This window comes from Lagenorhynchus albirostris, chromosome 8, assembly GCF_949774975.1.
Source record: "Lagenorhynchus albirostris chromosome 8, mLagAlb1.1, whole genome shotgun sequence".
Classification (NCBI taxonomy): Eukaryota; Metazoa; Chordata; class Mammalia; order Artiodactyla; family Delphinidae; genus Lagenorhynchus; species Lagenorhynchus albirostris.
Genome location: NC_083102.1, coordinates 79,279,771 through 79,296,600, shown reverse-complemented (window position 1 = coordinate 79,296,600; position 16,830 = coordinate 79,279,771). Strand labels below are relative to the sequence as shown.

Sequence of the window (16,830 nt, the reverse complement as noted above, 5' to 3'; positions counted from 1 at the left end):
GTTATAGTTCTATTCAAACTGTGCTACCTGTGACAGATGTGTATGTATGTATCTTCTCCATTGCATTAGAAATATTTTAGGGTAGGGATTGTTTTATTCATCTCTGCATACTTCGTATCTCCATGACTGTTTCTAGAACTTAGTTGAATCATCTCTAAAAATATGCAGTACTCTCCTACCTCAGTTAGAAATGGCAGCACATAGGAATCATGTGCTGATTCTATGTCTTGTTTAGATAATAACCATGATAGCAAATATTTGGATAATACTATGTTTCAGGCACTGGCCTAGGCAACTAATAAGTCAATAAACTGTCTTATAAAAGCTGTGAGATAAATACTATGATTATCTCTCTTTTACAGATGAGAAAACTGAGAAATAGAGTTATGGAATAAGCTGACCAAGATCACTCATCGCCTAAGTGCTGGACCAGATACGGGAGTTCAGGCAACCTGGCTATAAAACGTGTTCTTTGCTATTACATTCTGCTACTTTTCAAAAGGTCTTATAATATCTGCAAATGGAAATAAGTTAAAATAAAACAAAAAAATACTCTGTTGGCTCTTTCTGTCAAATATCCAAAAAAAAATGTAGCTGTTGATCCATTATATCTCATTCTAGAAATGAAATGTTGATCAGAAAGAATGAAGACAAACTTTCAACCAATAAAGAAACACAAATAAAGGTACCATGGCTAATGCTTCTTTATGGTAATACAAATAAACCTGATAAATATGAATTAGGAAATAAATTTTTCTCATGGAATATGGAAAACAGCACAAAAATGTTTTCAATAATTGTTAGGTGCTATATGAAAAAACTTTACTTTGTGTAATATCTAGAGGGATTTTTAACTCATTACTAGTTTTGGTTTACTAATTAATATTATTATTTACCATTTTGAAATATTATCATATATTATTGAAATATTTTAGAGTCACAGGAAAAGTTTTTTTAAATCCTCTTTTTAAGAATTGCTTGAATTACTCAATAATTGTGTAAATTTTACTCTTAAATGCTCCTTAAATGCTAGCAATATACCAGGATGTTTTGTATTTATTCCTTTGCTTCCCTTTCTTGATCATATTTTTAACATACATAGCTTCTTATGAATTACATGTTTAACGCTAAAAAAACGTAACTCATTAATTTTGCATGCATATATTTAAATCCCCTTAGATTTAACTCAAATTACATTTCACCAGACTGAAGTTCAAACAACTATGCATCATGTAAAAATAACATTTAGGGCTTCTCTGGTGGCGCAGTGGTTGAGAGTCCGCCTGCCGATGCAGGGAACACAGATTCGTGCCCCGGCCCGGGAAGATCCCACATGCCGCGGAGCGGCTGGGCCCGTGAGCCATGGCCGCTGAGCCTGCGTGTCCGGAGCCTGTGCTCCGCAATGGGAGAGGCCACAGCAGTGAGAAGCCCGTGTACCACAAAAAACAAAAACAAAAACAAAAAACATTTAATATTGCTGAGTGTACAGCTGCTAACTAGAGAATTTAATAATAACATAATAAACTTTCATTATCTCTTTTGGCCACATCTTGATATTGCACTAAGTATAAATAAATTGGGGGTGGAGAATATGAGAAGAAACAGGTACATTCCTTTTCAGATGATCTAGATTGGAAGTTCTTCCTCAATACAAAATGATAATTTTAAAATTAAGTAGTGACTGCAAGGAAATTTAATGAAGAAGACTTTTTACTTTCCCAGTGGTCCAGCAGTTAAGACTCCATGCTTCCCATGCAGGGGGTGTGGGTATGATCCCTGATCGGGGAAGTTCTGTATGCCATGCAGTGCGGCCAAAAAAAAAAAGCCAAAAAGCCAATTTAAACATGGATAGCTTTTTTTTTTTTTTTTTTTTTTTGCGGTACGTGGGCCTCTCACTGTCGTGGCCTCTCTCATTGCGGAGCACAGGCTCCGAACGCACAGGCTCAGCGGCCATGGCTTACGGGCCCAGACACTCTGCGGCATGTGGGATCTTCCCAGACTGGGGCATGAACCCGTGTCCCCTGCATCCGCAGGCGGACTCTCAACCACTGTGCCACCAGGGAAGCCCCACATATTACATTTTAAAAGATATTAAAAACTAAGAAATAAATGGAAAGTGAGAAAGCGGGGAAAATGGGCTTTGGCTACTCTTCCAAGGTGACTGATCCCAGGGGAAGAAGCAGGGATGTGGTAGCACCAAGTAGATACATGTTTATGGTGGGACTTTTTAAATGAGAGGTCTGTATCCTGCTTATAAAATGATGGGCTAGACACAGTGGTCTGACCTGAGGTAATTCTGCCTCCCGGGGGGTATCTGACAGTGTCTGGAGACTTTTTGATTATCATGACTCAGGGGCAGCATTCTACTGGAGTGTATTGGATGAAGCCAGGGATACAGCTAAACATCCTACAGTGGCACAGGACACTCTCTGCTCCAACCTAGACTTATTCCAAATGTTAACAGTATTGAGGTTAAGAAACCCAAAGATAAAGCAGGAGATATTAAAGATATAATAACAGGTAAATCATTGAAGGAGTAAGGTCCAGGAAAGACAGGAGGAGAACTTGGCCAAGAAGCAGAAACATCACATCTTCAGAGCCTGGACAGCACTGAGGCACCAACTCTCATTCTTTTTTTTTCCCCCCGCTACGTGGGCCTCCCACTGCTGCGGCCTCCCCCACTGTGGAGCACAGGCTCCGGACACGCAGGCTCAGCGGCCATGGCTCACGGGCCCAGCCGCTCTGCGCCACGCGGGATCTTCCCGGACGGGGGCACGAACCCGTGTCCCCTGCATCAGCAGGCCGACTCTCAACCACTGTGCCACCAGGGAAGTCCTCTCATTCTTAAGTCTACTTTTTTTAAACAGACTGTCTATGAAGTAGACCTTGTCTAACTCTGCTGTTACTGAAAATAAATGCAGAACGTCTATGTGGAGTTTTATTGCTAATCATTCTGTGGAAATAGGCAAGAAAAGTACAAAATAACAAATGCAGGTGGGGTGAAGTCACCTCAGAGTTAATGTAGCTTACCTCTCAGAATTCCTCACGAGTACCCAGCCCTTCTGTGGCCCTGGGAGGGGCGTTAGCAATTTTGAAATTTAAGTTTGAATTATATTTCCTGAAGTGGCCCAGCAAACTGTATATACTTCAGGCCCCACAAAACAAGGATTTACCCTTGAATGCAGCGAAGTTATTCAATTTAATAATTTGTATAGCTACTTTCCTTGACATCCTTGCTGGATGGAACCCTGAAGCTTCAACAGCCAGCTACTATTCTATTTAGCTCCCTAAGATGCAGTTCATAAATACTCATCACTCTCCAGCTTTCTTATCCTTATATAGTCTTCACAGGTCATTTCCTCCATTAAAGCAGTCTTTCTAGCATTAAAGGCCTCAGGGTACAATTAGGCCAAAACAATCAAGGATAAGTAGGTTATTCAATTTCCCCTACTCTAAAGCAGAATCACATTAAAGTGGGAAGCTGCTAACTCCTGGCCTTAGTTCCACATAGGAAATGAGGGCTCAGGAAAACTGTTATGAGATTTTGTGTACATAAAAGTCATCTAGAAAGCGTGTCATAAATGTGGATTTCAGGGACCCACTCCATGAGAGTTACAGGATCCAGATCGAAGGACAGCAATTTAAGAACTACTTCCTTAATGCAAAGATTCTTAATCTTCTGGGTGTCGGATCCCTTGAAGGATCTTTCCATATTCACATACTTATAATGTTAATATGGAGATTTTATTAGTTTGCTATGGCTGCTATAACAAGATGTTACAGACTCGGTGGCTTAAGTAACAGAAATTTCTTTTCTCATAGTTCTGGAGGCTAGAAGTCCAAGTTCAAGGTGTTGGCACCTCTGGTTTCTTCTGAGGCCTCTCCTTGGCCTGCAGATGGCTGCCTTCTCACTGTGTCCTCACATGGCCTTCCCTCTATGGGCACATATCCCTGATGTCTCTTTAATGTATCCAAATTTCCTCTTTTTATAAGAACACCAGTCAGACTGGATTAGGCCCACCCTAATTGCCTCATTTTAACTTAATCACATCTTTAAAGTCACATTCTCAGGACTGGGAGTTAGGGCTTCAACATATGAATTAGGGGTTGGGGGGGAGGAAATCATCCCATAACAGAGATTATTCCATGGCCCCCATTCTAACCACCCCTAGCTTAGCTATTCCTTCAAAGAACTGGAGTGTGCAGATGATCTACCCGAGAGAAAAGAAGGGGGCCACGTGGTGAACACCACAGTTAGGAGGAAAATGACCATCCAAAAAAGGGAGAGGAAAATCCATTGAATTTGTCTGGAAGAAGGAGGTCCTTGATGGTCTTAAAGATTTATGTGTGTATACCTGAAAAAGACGAAAACTCCAATTCGAAAAGATATATGCCCCCCAATGTTCACATCAGCACTATTTACAATAGCCAAGACATGGAAACAACCTAAATGTCTACCAACAGATGAATGGATAAAGAAGATGTAGTATATATATATACAATGGAATATTACTCATGAAATAATGTCATTTGTAGCAACATGGATGGACCTAGAGATTATTATACTAAGTGAAGTCAGACAGAGAAAGACAAATAGCATATGATATCGCTTATACGTGGAAACTAAAATATGACACAAATAAACTTATTTACAAAACAGAAATAGACTCACAGACATAGAAAACAAACTTATTGTTACCAGAGGGGACAGGCAGTGGGGAGAGAGATAAATTAGGAGTTTGGGATTAGCAGATATAAACTACTATATATTAAGTTGATAAACAACAAAGTCCTACTGTATAGCAGAGGGAACTATATTCAGTATCTTGTAATAACCTATAATGGAAAAGAATCTGAAAAAGAATATATGTATACACATATATACATAACTGAATCACTTTGCTGTACATCTGAAACATTGGAAATCAACAATACTTCAATTAAAAAATCCCCCAAAATGATGTGTGTGTATAATACAAATATTGCATATTTATGTTTTATATATATAAATAAATATACAATTTTATAATATATATTTTAGATAGACATTGAGAGAGAGAGAGAGCAATCATCTCTTTTGAAAACTGCAGAGAAAATAAAATTAAGGGTGATAGAAAAAAAAAAGGAAAGAGTTTAACACATTATGTGTCTCCACTTCATCCTGCAACTAAAATAGTAGCCAAAGGACATAATGCAAAAAGGACAAATAGAACTTGAGTGGAGATGCCAAAGAAATATGAGCAACATTTTGGAAGTTCTACAACATATGGACAGGTGTTGACTGGCTTTCCACATGAGAAAAGCTGAAATCTAAATGCCTGCAAGGTGAAGGGAGCCAATAAACAAGCTGATTCATGAAAAAGAACTTGAAAAATTCTCAGGAATTAGAAGTCTAGGGCTCTTCTGAAAATGGGAAAAGGGGTGGGTGTGGGTGAAATCAGGAGAAATCGTTCAACGTCTGTATAATAAACAGCAGGCCAGACAATTGAGAACAAAACTCTGCCTTATAGAAGTCCCAGAAAGAGAGTCAGGAGGAAAATGGAAAAGAAGGGAAAACATCAAAGAAATAACAACATTTTCCAGAGCTGAAGGCCAAGGCTTTCCCCTGCAGAAGGCCCACTGTGTCTCAACACAGTGAATGAAAAACAGATCAAACCTTAAAGAAAATTTGAGAAAATGTTAAAACATAGAAGGGCATGAGGACAGGATTAGGGGAACAGGGTGGCAGGAAACAGCTTATAAATAAAATTTTGAAATTAGAATGGTATCGCACTTCTCTGCAGCTATACTCGAAGTCTGAAAACAATGGAACACTATCCTCAAAATTCTAGAGCAAATGATTTTCATTCTAGAATTTTACATGCATCTACCAATTCTGTGTGGAGTCCGAAAAATATTATTTTTAAACATTAAAAATACCTCAAAAGTTTACTTTGGATCTTTCTTCAGCAAGCTAATTGAAGGTGTGTTTCAGTAAAATGTCAGACTAAACTACGAAAGAATATCACACAAGTGGGAGGTTGAGGGGATGCTCCAGCATTCAACTCTGGGCTGACAAGAGAATCAGGAAGGACGCATCTCATTTAAAAACCAAAAACTGATTTGGAAAGCCATACGGTTTACAATATTAAGAGGAGTATAAGAACTCTGGTAGAAAGTTTGGTGAAAAATGAGTAAAAGTAATCTAAGCAAATGAAACAAAGAGGAAATATTTCATCTGGGGTGGCGGGAAGAAGTGTGATCCATTTTCCCAATTATAATAATATAAATAGTTATTACTTAGCTAAAAGTTGTGGTACAGCTCTATTGGGAAGATGACCAGGCAGATGAGTAGGGGCTGCTGGTGAAATAGTGCAGATATTTTAGCTACGGTACTGCAAGAAAAGAAAGCTAAAATCCTCATCTTCCTTTACAGAAAGTCAACAGATATTATCTAAAATTAACAATACCAAGGAAGAACAGTACACAAATGTTATTTAGACATATGGAGGTAAGAACCAGAAGAAATGAGAGTTTTACATGATTTCCTCTAGAGATGAGGAACTGTCAGGGATGAAGGTATGCTGCTTTTTATGATACATTGTTTTAAAAATGCCTTTAAAAAATATGGACATCATACATTTCGACAAACATAAAAATAAATAAGTAAATTATAAAGAACATGTATTATGTAATACATTTATGCCAAAAATATCCTATGGTCTATAAATATTTCTGCATGTTTTATATAAGGTTGCTATATCAATATTTCTGGAAACATATTACCTCAATTCAACTCTATAAGCATAGATTATAAGAACCATTTTTCTTCTTACAGTTAATCTTTCTCAGAAAAGTTGGGTGCTCGCCTATTTTAATACTTTAATCCTTCAGGTTTAAAAAGCATCCACCTGAATTAGTGATCTTACCAACAGAAATACATGAGTTAGCTATACTGAGTTCACACATCCGTATTTCTTCAGGATGGGATTTCTGGAGTAATAAGGCCTAAAGGTACTTTAAATCAGCATATTCCAAACCCAGGTGTCAGGACAGTGGGTGTGGTGACAAGGGCCATCAGGCAAGAGAAACGTCCAGTGCACCAATCAGAAGTCTTCTGGGGACACAGAGATCTGTACTGTGCTAGAAAAGTTCGTTCTCCATCATTTGTAACTTTTTCTCAAAATGATTTTAATGAATATTTTATTTCAATAATATTATCACTCAGAAAGTGAAATGGCCAAGACAATGAAAAATCTAGTCCAAGTAAAACCCACGCAAGAAGCTATCTCCCTGACTCCTTTTCTTTCTCTCCTGAAATATAGTTTGCTGTTTCCATACCTCTCTATAGTTACTGCCGATGCGTTCTAAGCTGAGGGAATACACAAGATCCTTGCCTCCCACGAAGAGTCTCTCTTGATATTCATCCAGCAGCATTGTCTGGAGATCAAGAAATCCAAAAGGGCTATGGAAGACTGACGTTCTGTTTAGATCCAAGAGCTCTGAAATACAAAACAAAATGTACAGTAAACACAAGAGAAAATATAAATACCTTTATAACACTCTTCTCATGGCTCTATTTTCATACCTATTAATACTGTGCAATTAACATTCATTTTATCATAAATACAAAGTCTTTAAAATTTATTACTCAAAAAGATTAAAAATATATAGTGCATCAACAATACTTAATTGTGTATTTGAAAATTGCTAAGATAGTAGATCTTAAAAGTTCGAATCAACAGAAAAATATTCTAACTATGTCAGGTGATGGATATTAACTAAACTTATTGTGGTAAGCATTTCTCGATATGTACATATATCAAATCAATATGTTGTAACCTTACACTAATACAACATTATACATCAACTATAATTCAATAACACTGGAAAAAAATTTTTAAATATTTGTTCAGTGTGTAAAAAAAAGTACAACGGAAATAAGTTGTGATATGCACAAATTAACATCTTTTATAAGTTTATTAATTGAAAAGCTTTGATTCAACTTAATAGGTAAGGTAAATATCCTACGTTTTTAAATACAGAAAGAATTATTTTTCACAAACTTTAATGTAAAGTGCTACACGGAAAAGTCATTCCATTATGACTTTTATATTTACTTTTCTATGTATAACAAAAATCCCAATTCTATAATAAATATTCCCAAAGCAAGTCCAGTTAATTCCAGATGAACAACAACTCAGAAAAAATGTTTCCACTTGAAACTGGTTTTGAAAGTCATGTCCAAAATCAAATTGTCCAAGAATGGAAACTATCAGTGTTGTTAATGTGGTAGTATTCAGTACAGTGGGAATGACTGTTAAAACTGATGGGGATCTACTTTCTACCACTGTGATTTGGGCTGGTGTTTATGCATTCACCCCTACTTCAGAAATTACAAATTATTTGTTTTAGTTAACATACATTTAATTTTAGAAAGCCAGAATCTGGCAAACCTCTCATATGTGTGTATTTGTTTGTTTGTTGAAGCTATTTAATTGCATATGGCAGTTCACTACTTAAGGTTGGTAAATGATAATGTGAGAGCCTTTGAGGATGAGAGAGAATTAATACGAAACCCTGCATGTTGAAGATTTCTTAAAGAGGCTCCTTGGAAATATTGACAAGTTAGAAGATAACTTCATTTCCCAAAGGTCAGCTCCTAATGCATCTGACAAAGAAGGTGAAATACTGGTAACCAGAACACTCAAACCCAGACAGCAGTATGAAATATGAAAATCGATAGCACTTTGTCCACTCTTACACTGCCTATTTCTGAGAAAAGAGAAATGAAGTATCTTTTCCCCTCTATTATGAATGTATTAACTTCTATTTGTCTACTCTGAAACTGTTGATGTCCAAAGTTTTGTGGAATGGGGCTAACTTTAAACCTTTAGTCAAAACAACCAATTTTACTAACATCAAATTATCATTTATAAAGGTAAAACTTGTGATACTGAATCATTTGACCATTCACCTAAACAAAGAACTTAAAGTTTTGAGGGACAGATGGAAATAATAATAAGGTGCTTTATTTAGGGAAGATGAAAATAGGAATTTGAGAGATTAGGCATTCTTGAATCCTGGAAGACAAATTTTTCCCACTCAGTAATTTTGTCAAGGTAGCATCACACTGTTTTCCTTCCTAAATAGGCATTCACAAACAGAGATGTGTATTTTAGGGATTCAATACTATAACAAAAATATAAATCAGAGCTCTCCACTGCCATTACACTTTGTCTTCACATGTATTCACGTATGGTTTTACAACAGGGCTGCTAAGTGGAGTATTTTCCAGAAAAGGCTCCCCAGTTATTCTAGTATGTTGCTATAATTCCTCAAGCTTTATGCATGGTGAAATCATTATCTGAAAAGATTCAACTGTTCAAAGAATGGTTATACACTAGCTAGAATTAGCAGGTCTCTAAACTACAGACTTACCAAACACAGTACTGTACAAAGCTTAGAAGAATAAGTTGGCTGGAAAATGAGAGAAAGCCAGGAAAGGAATGAAACATGAGGGCGCTACCCTAAAGTGCTGCCACAGTGGAGTAGTCAGTGCCAATTTTTAAAAGTATGAATTGGAAAGAGAGGCAGCTCAACCAGTAAAGGAGGCACTCCATAAATGAATTCCATCTAGGGATGGAATGACCTTGCTTTTTCCCAATGAGTCATTAGGACTTCATTACCTCTCTATATAAATAGAGATATAGACATCAAAACTTCTACTTGTTTTTATGACTTGCCAATTTCTGCAATGCATACTATGCTTACTATAATTTTTATAGTGTAAAAGTCATCGTTCCTGTTTCTTTGTCAGTAATAGAGACTAACTACTGGCCCATCAGTCTTATTTTCTTCTAATCAAATTTTATTCTGACCCATCTTCCCATCGTTATGATGAAGTCGATCCCATGAGACCACAAAGATGAACTCATGTTCCTGTGGAGATGTAGACTGGAAAATGCAAAGGGAAAAATTTCAACAAATGCCAATTTTTTAACTGTTCATTTCTTACAGCCTTTACATGTATCAATTTTTTTCACCACAGTAAACAACCACAGTGTAACCGTCTGAATTACCACTGCCCTTTATTTTACTTATGAAGAAACTCAGGTGTCCAGAGAATAAATGACCATCCTACAGCTATATACTATTACAATGAAAAATCACTCAAATTACAAAAAAAAACAAAAATGAGAATTAAAGTACAACAGATGTATATGCCATAATGAAAGTCCTGTAGGCTGAGAATCTGAAGAGCCAGGTTCTGGTCTTGGCTTCGCCATTAATTACCTGAGTAACTATGAACAACCACTTAACCTCTTTAGATTGGTTTCCTCACATGTTAATCACCCTTGTACACTCAAAATGATTAATTCTTTGATTAAATTGCATTTTTGAAATGGAGGTGATAAAACATTGCTAAAAAAAAATAAACCCAACCACAGATATTTTACAGCCTTTCAAAGTACAGTGCTGCATCTATATTTTTTGGAATCTTAACAAATGGAGGGAGTGATCAATGAACAAGTCTACATATCCCACGACCCTTATTTAAGCTTGCCTGAAAGGAAGTAGTTAAAATATTCATTTATTACTTTTCATATATTTAAATGATTACAGGGTCAGGGAATACTTTTAGGTTATCAGGAATTTTGGAGCTAATTTATTTTGATTCATTCATATCACCTCAGAGGAAGTTGCTGCCGAGGTATGTTTGGATACATAAAATTGAATATCATGTACATGTCTTAGGTAGTAAGTTAAGAAATTTCATTTCACTTACGAAGACACTTCCTGGGATAATTCCTAACTTATTTTTTTTAAATATAAGATCCAATAAACAGACTGCAGTTTTCTTTAAACATGTTCCCAATATGAGAGCTGTGCATTGAATGTTTCTGCAACTCTCCACTTTGACCATCACCACCCAACAGAATAATGCCAACGACTGATTCCTAAGAAGTTCAGGCTCTTCTGTGGAAATTTCAGAATCAAGGTACTAACCACTGTCTGTGATTCTCCAACATCCTCGACTTTAAGTCAGGAAAGGTTAAAAGTACCCATTATGCGTAAATATTTGTGTTTTAGACATATATCTGGAATAATGGACACAGAAGAACATTTTTTAAAGGTTGTGCGTATTTATGCTTTAATACTAACTCTAATTTTCTACTTTTATTTATTTGATTATTTAACGTGCATCTTTCCAAAAAGGATCTGAGATGACTCATACAAATATATTCAGTTGAACAAACAAATATACTGCTAGGGGTGCTAAAATGAAGGGAAATAAAAAACGAAGAAAATAAGATGGGAACGCTGGAATAAATGCTATTAAGTGAAAGTTATTCTCTAATATCCTATACACTGTTAAAGTGAGTATCAAAATTGACCCCAGGCTTCTTAAAATTCAAATTAAAAGTCACTATAATACAGGAGAAAAACTATATCAATTGCTTAAGAGTACTGCCTGATGTGATGATCAATTTTAGGTCTCAACTTGACTAGATCAGGGTTGCCCAGATATTTGGCTAAACATCTCATTTAATCATGGGCACTTCCACGAGGTAAGACCTACAACTACCTCCGTTTTCTAATTGCAAAAAGAGAGCTTTTAAGAGATTCAGTGCACAGCTAAGGTTATTTGGTCATTGTTGGTGCCAAAATTTGAATAAGAGGTTGACTGGAGAGCTTAGCTATTAATGATCCATGTGAGATGGGGTGTTTATCACCACTGTACACTCACAGAGCTTAGTCATCCCCAATTCTGGTCCCCAGAGATGAAGAGCATCAAGATTGTTTGACTTGTTAAAAGCTTGCTCCTTATAAACAGTGACTCCATAACCTTATATAGAAAACTCCCAATAGAAGCAACTAAGTCTAGTCTATTAAGGGATTATGATGTTTCTGAACTTGAATACATTTTTGCAGAGCTTGATATTAATAATAAAGTAAAACGGAAGGTCTTCCCAATATTCAATAGCTGTGATTGATATAATTCAAAACAATTCAACAGCAAGAACATCAAAAGGAAAATTTAGGTTAATATCAATTTTAATTACCTATCGTATGTATTTAAAAAGCTGTCTCAAATGACTACGGACGTGTTCATGTTGCTTTATTAATTGGTGACATTTTCAGTTTTATACATCTTACTTTAAGAAAACTGAAATGTTTGTAGATAACTTGTGATAGAGTTTCAAAATGATTTGAAACATTTTTTGGTATATACTTAGGCAAACAAAACAAAACAAAACAAAAACCTCAAGCAGGAAGCTTCCCTCCTTCTTTAAGAATATTTCCTCATTTTAGTTTTAGAGCCAGCATTTTAAGTCATAATAGTGGTCTTAGCACCAAATTATAGTCCGTGGACTTGGTGTATTTACCAAGCAATGGCTGACCTATTTATCCCTCTGCACTGCTGCAAGCTGCTTAGATGAAAGAATCAGAAAACATACAGGAAGAGGGAACAAAGAAACTCTAATCTCAGGTAATCTCCAGAAAACACAGTGCAAATAATGGACAGTGCTGACTGCATAAACCGGAGGAAGCTCATCTTGAGTTCTTCCTACTCTAAAAACAACACGAATTACTTGGGGGAGGCAGTGGACAAAGAAACAAGACTAAACTGGGATGCACCAACTCAGGGTTCATCCGGAAATTTTCTCAAGGGGGAACTAATTATTATTGCTAAGCTGCCTGCTAATTATCAGCTGTCAATGAAGGCATACTCAGAGGATTTAGTCATTTCCTCTCATGGTCTTTCTTTTAAAACTGCAAGGGAAATAGTTTTGAAACTCACTGACATCAATATATTATAGAGACAGTTCTCCTCACTTTGTCAAAATATAATTAAATTCCACACATCCATGTACAAGATGGGGGAGGACAGAGTACATATTTTTAAGCTCTCAAACAAAAAATAGATCTCCTAGGGATGGGTGTTTCCTTTTTTGAATGCATACTTCTACCAGTCACCTGCAAAGTAGTGACTTCCTGAGACCCAGGACTTTAAACTTTTTATTATTTTCCAAATCAATTCTTTTATTCAATGTCTTAAAGTTAATTCAACAATAAAATATTGAATCACACACAAAGTCAGCATTATTAAAGAAAATGAAATGTAGAAATAAAGGTTAGAAATTTCTTCAACTTCTTAACAATTCCAAAGGAAAAGGTTTCTTACTACATGCTTTGATGATTTTGACAGACCTGATCAATACTCACTAATGGCTTGTAATAACGTTGAAACAGAGTGGTAAAGAAATAAGCAATTAACTTTTTTTTAAGTGTAAACAGGGCTTCCTAATTGGTCTTTCCAGCAATGGACTGTGGCCAGCCTTTCAGGCACTTTCTGAACTTTTAGATTTCTATCTTTCTTACAAGTCAAAGGTCCACAACAGGCATTGTGGTGTTCCAACTTTTAATCATAAACTGCTTCCAACAAAAGCAGAAAAAGTTCAAAAGTACACATGAATAGCCTAGGCATTAAACAGCCTTTTACTTCCTTGGTCAAGGAAAATAATAGTGTCAGAATTTTAATATTCCTTATGTTCCTATCTTATATAAATTATCATTATTCAGTGTTATACACGATATTCTGCCTTACAGGTCTCTGAACGAACACAAGGGCACCATGGGACAAAGGTTACACAGAATCACTGTCTATGCATGTACTGTCTATGCATGTACTGTATGTGTGTGAGTGCACATACTTAAATCATTGAACTGAACAAAATCATAGAATATAAAGTGCTACTCCATAAAAGTCAATGATTTAACAATTTTTGATTGCCTCCTAAATATTTAATTACATTTTATTCCAGTGGAGGCCAAAGGAGCAAGTCCTAAGTGAACAGCTTCCGAAGCTGAGCCTGCAGGCCAGAGGGACCCTGACCTGGGACCACCCTGTGTCCTTCATTCAACATTCCTTTGGGGCCTTGTAAACTAGGACATGTTATTCTAAATATAACGGAAAGGCCCTCAAAGGTTTTACGAGCAAGTACATGACTGGATTTATTTTTAAAATACCAATGGGTTTTGATATGCATAATTGCCAGCAGGGGGCAAAAGTTGAATAAAAGGTATGGGGAAAAAAAATATATATATATTATAAGCAGGTGAGGAGAATGATAGTAGTAAAGCATGGTGCACTGTGACGGCAGAGCCCTGAAAGATTAAGTGGAAGAAAGCTAGCCATCAAATTTTACACAATACAGTAAAAGTCTTTTTTAAAATGTAAGCTGTTTAGGATTGGGGTAACAGATTGTAATTCATTTTGATGAAACATTCAATGCATACTGAGATAATCTGCATTAGGTACTAGATCTGGGGTTTCAGAGGGATACTAAAAATCAATGTAATTATGTAAAAATAACACAAATCAGATTTTGGCATTCTTCATTTTATTTCTGTACATCAATTTTAGGTAAGTTTTTTCAGGCTTACATACTGGAGAAAATCAGGCCGGTTTACCTTTTTTTTTTTTTAAGAAAATATTTTTTATGGTTCAGAACCAGAAAGAATATAAAGATTTACAATGATAGATTCCCTTCCATCTGGCCTCACTCTCCCTGTAGAGTTCTCACTCCTTCACCCTGAAGGGTCAAACCCTGTCTACTTTCTTGGGTATTCCTCCAGAGTTTCTTACACCTACACAACAAATAAGGTAAATATATAGGTCTTTAATACTTTCCTAACTTTTGGTATATAAAAAGAATCATAATATAAGCTCTGTTGTTTACTTTGCTTTTCTTCACTTTATATACTTTAAAAGTCTTCCTGTACCAAAACTCAGAGAGGATACAGTTTGCATGATATCCCACTTTATGAATCAGCTATTGGCAGGCACTGAATTCTTATAAATTTTTGCTATTAAAAACAGCACTACACATGATATCACTTATCTGTGGAATCTAAAAAAAACGATATAAATGAACTTCTTTACAAAAGAGAAAGACTCACAGACATAGAAAACAAATTTATGTTACCAAAGGGGAAAGTGGGTGGAGGAGGGATAAATTAGGAATTTGGGATTAGCAGATACAAGCTACTATATATAAAACATAAACAACAAGGACCTACTATATAGCACAGGGAACTACATGCAATATCTTGTAATAACCTATAATAGAAAAGAATATGAAAAAGAATATATATATAAATGTATAACTGAATCGCTTTGCTGTACACCTGAAACTAATGCAACACTGTAAATTAACTACACTTCAATTTTTAAAAATGGTTTAAAAAACAGTGCTAACAATGTGTATACATGAATATATGCCAATTCACATATGTGAAAATATATCTGTAATATACATTTTTAGAGTGGAATTACTGGGCCTAAAGAAACATGAGTTCATAGTTTTTTACAGATACTGCCAATGTGCCTCCATAGGAATTATATCAGTTTAATATTCTACTACTACATGTGAGAGTGACTGTTGCACATCACCTAAGAGAACAGTATGTTATTAAAATTTAGGATTTTTGCAGATCTGATTGTGGGAATACAAATTAATTTTCTTATTATGGATGAAGTTAAGCATCCTTTCCTATATCTCAGAGTACCTTATTGTCACTTTTTGCCATTTTTCCCTTTATGTCCATTGCCTATTTTTCCACAGGATTAAAGGTGCTTTGTCAACACCTGAATTTAAGAAATGTTTAAACTGTTTTTATGTTTTGTGACATCATGGCTGAAAGATGAAGGAGGCGAGGCTCTTAAATGTAGAAATTTGTGCTTCAACCATGTTAGACACATATATTTAATGTGTTATAGTTTTGCTTTAGTAAGTAGAGTTAACTCTTGATTATCCAGGGAAATTAACCAGTTTGTCATTAACAGCTCACCAAAAAAAATGTTATAAATCAAGGAACATGCTTGGTCTCCCGGAGGCTGAACTGGGTGTCAACAAACTCCCAGGCACAGCTGTTCAGCTGGGGAGCCCTACGTGGGTCAGGAAAGGTGGCGCCTTGGCCACAGTGGAGGTGCCACCATTGGGGCAGTGACAGTGGTTTTACAGCCAGAGGCCTTTGTGAGATGTTTTCTCCTCCCTAAGGAGACCATGGTTGATCCAGACATTTTCCTCATCCATCCTCCCCGCCTTCAGGGGCATGTTTCCCAACTGGCCTCTTCAGACTCCAATCCCCTTCAGACTTCCTCTGGATTTTTCCGATAGCTCCATTTTTGAAGATCCCCATTGAATCCATTTTTACTCATTTGGTTTTGCTTTAACAATTATTTCCAGTCACTCATGATTCCCAAATTCACAACCCTTTCTCATACACAGATTAACTAGGAGTTATATTAAGAGGCATAATATTTTTTTAATAATTTACTCACTACTATAAAATATCAGAAATGTTGTGCTTAACATGCAGTTTCCCAAGGCCACTACTGTGGAGGTCAATTTTTACTTATAGTCAGGCTTTTATTGAACACTAGCCAATGAGAAAGTTTCTTTCACATGGAGGGGAAAAATGACTCACTCAAAACTGACCTTTCAACCCTACTCTTCTTAACTTGACTCTGTGTTGATTTCTGGACACTTGTTTACGAGAATTCCAAAATTCGAAATAACAAGTATTCTACAAGATGTTTTAAACGTTCAGTCAGAGCAGAAGTTAACAAAGCCAAGAATATGTGTGAAATGCCGTAACGTTTTCTATACTGTTAGTCATTTAAAACTTATCGAGAGGAGGGGTGTGAAAGGAAACATGTTCCTAGAAGTCCAACGAAGTGCTCTCAGCATTATCATAGTGTGCTATAGGTTTGATCATCATCTGAACATCTTCCTTTCAAAATATTTTCATATAATCTACGAAATTATCTGTGATAAT

General features: G+C 36.1%; 1 protein-coding gene across 1 annotated transcript in view; it reads right to left on the bottom strand.

The window, feature by feature from the left end:
• SEMA3E (semaphorin 3E) overlaps window positions 1–7,473 on the bottom strand; it is a 108,958-nt gene extending 101,485 nt beyond the window's left edge. The window contains exon 1 of the mRNA XM_060156162.1: window positions 7,321–7,473. Within this exon, the coding sequence (XP_060012145.1) occupies window positions 7,321–7,416 (96 nt within the window). The 5' untranslated portion in view covers window positions 7,417–7,473. The remainder of the gene's footprint in view (window positions 1–7,320) is intronic.
• Between the last annotated feature and the right edge of the window lie 9,357 nt (window positions 7,474–16,830).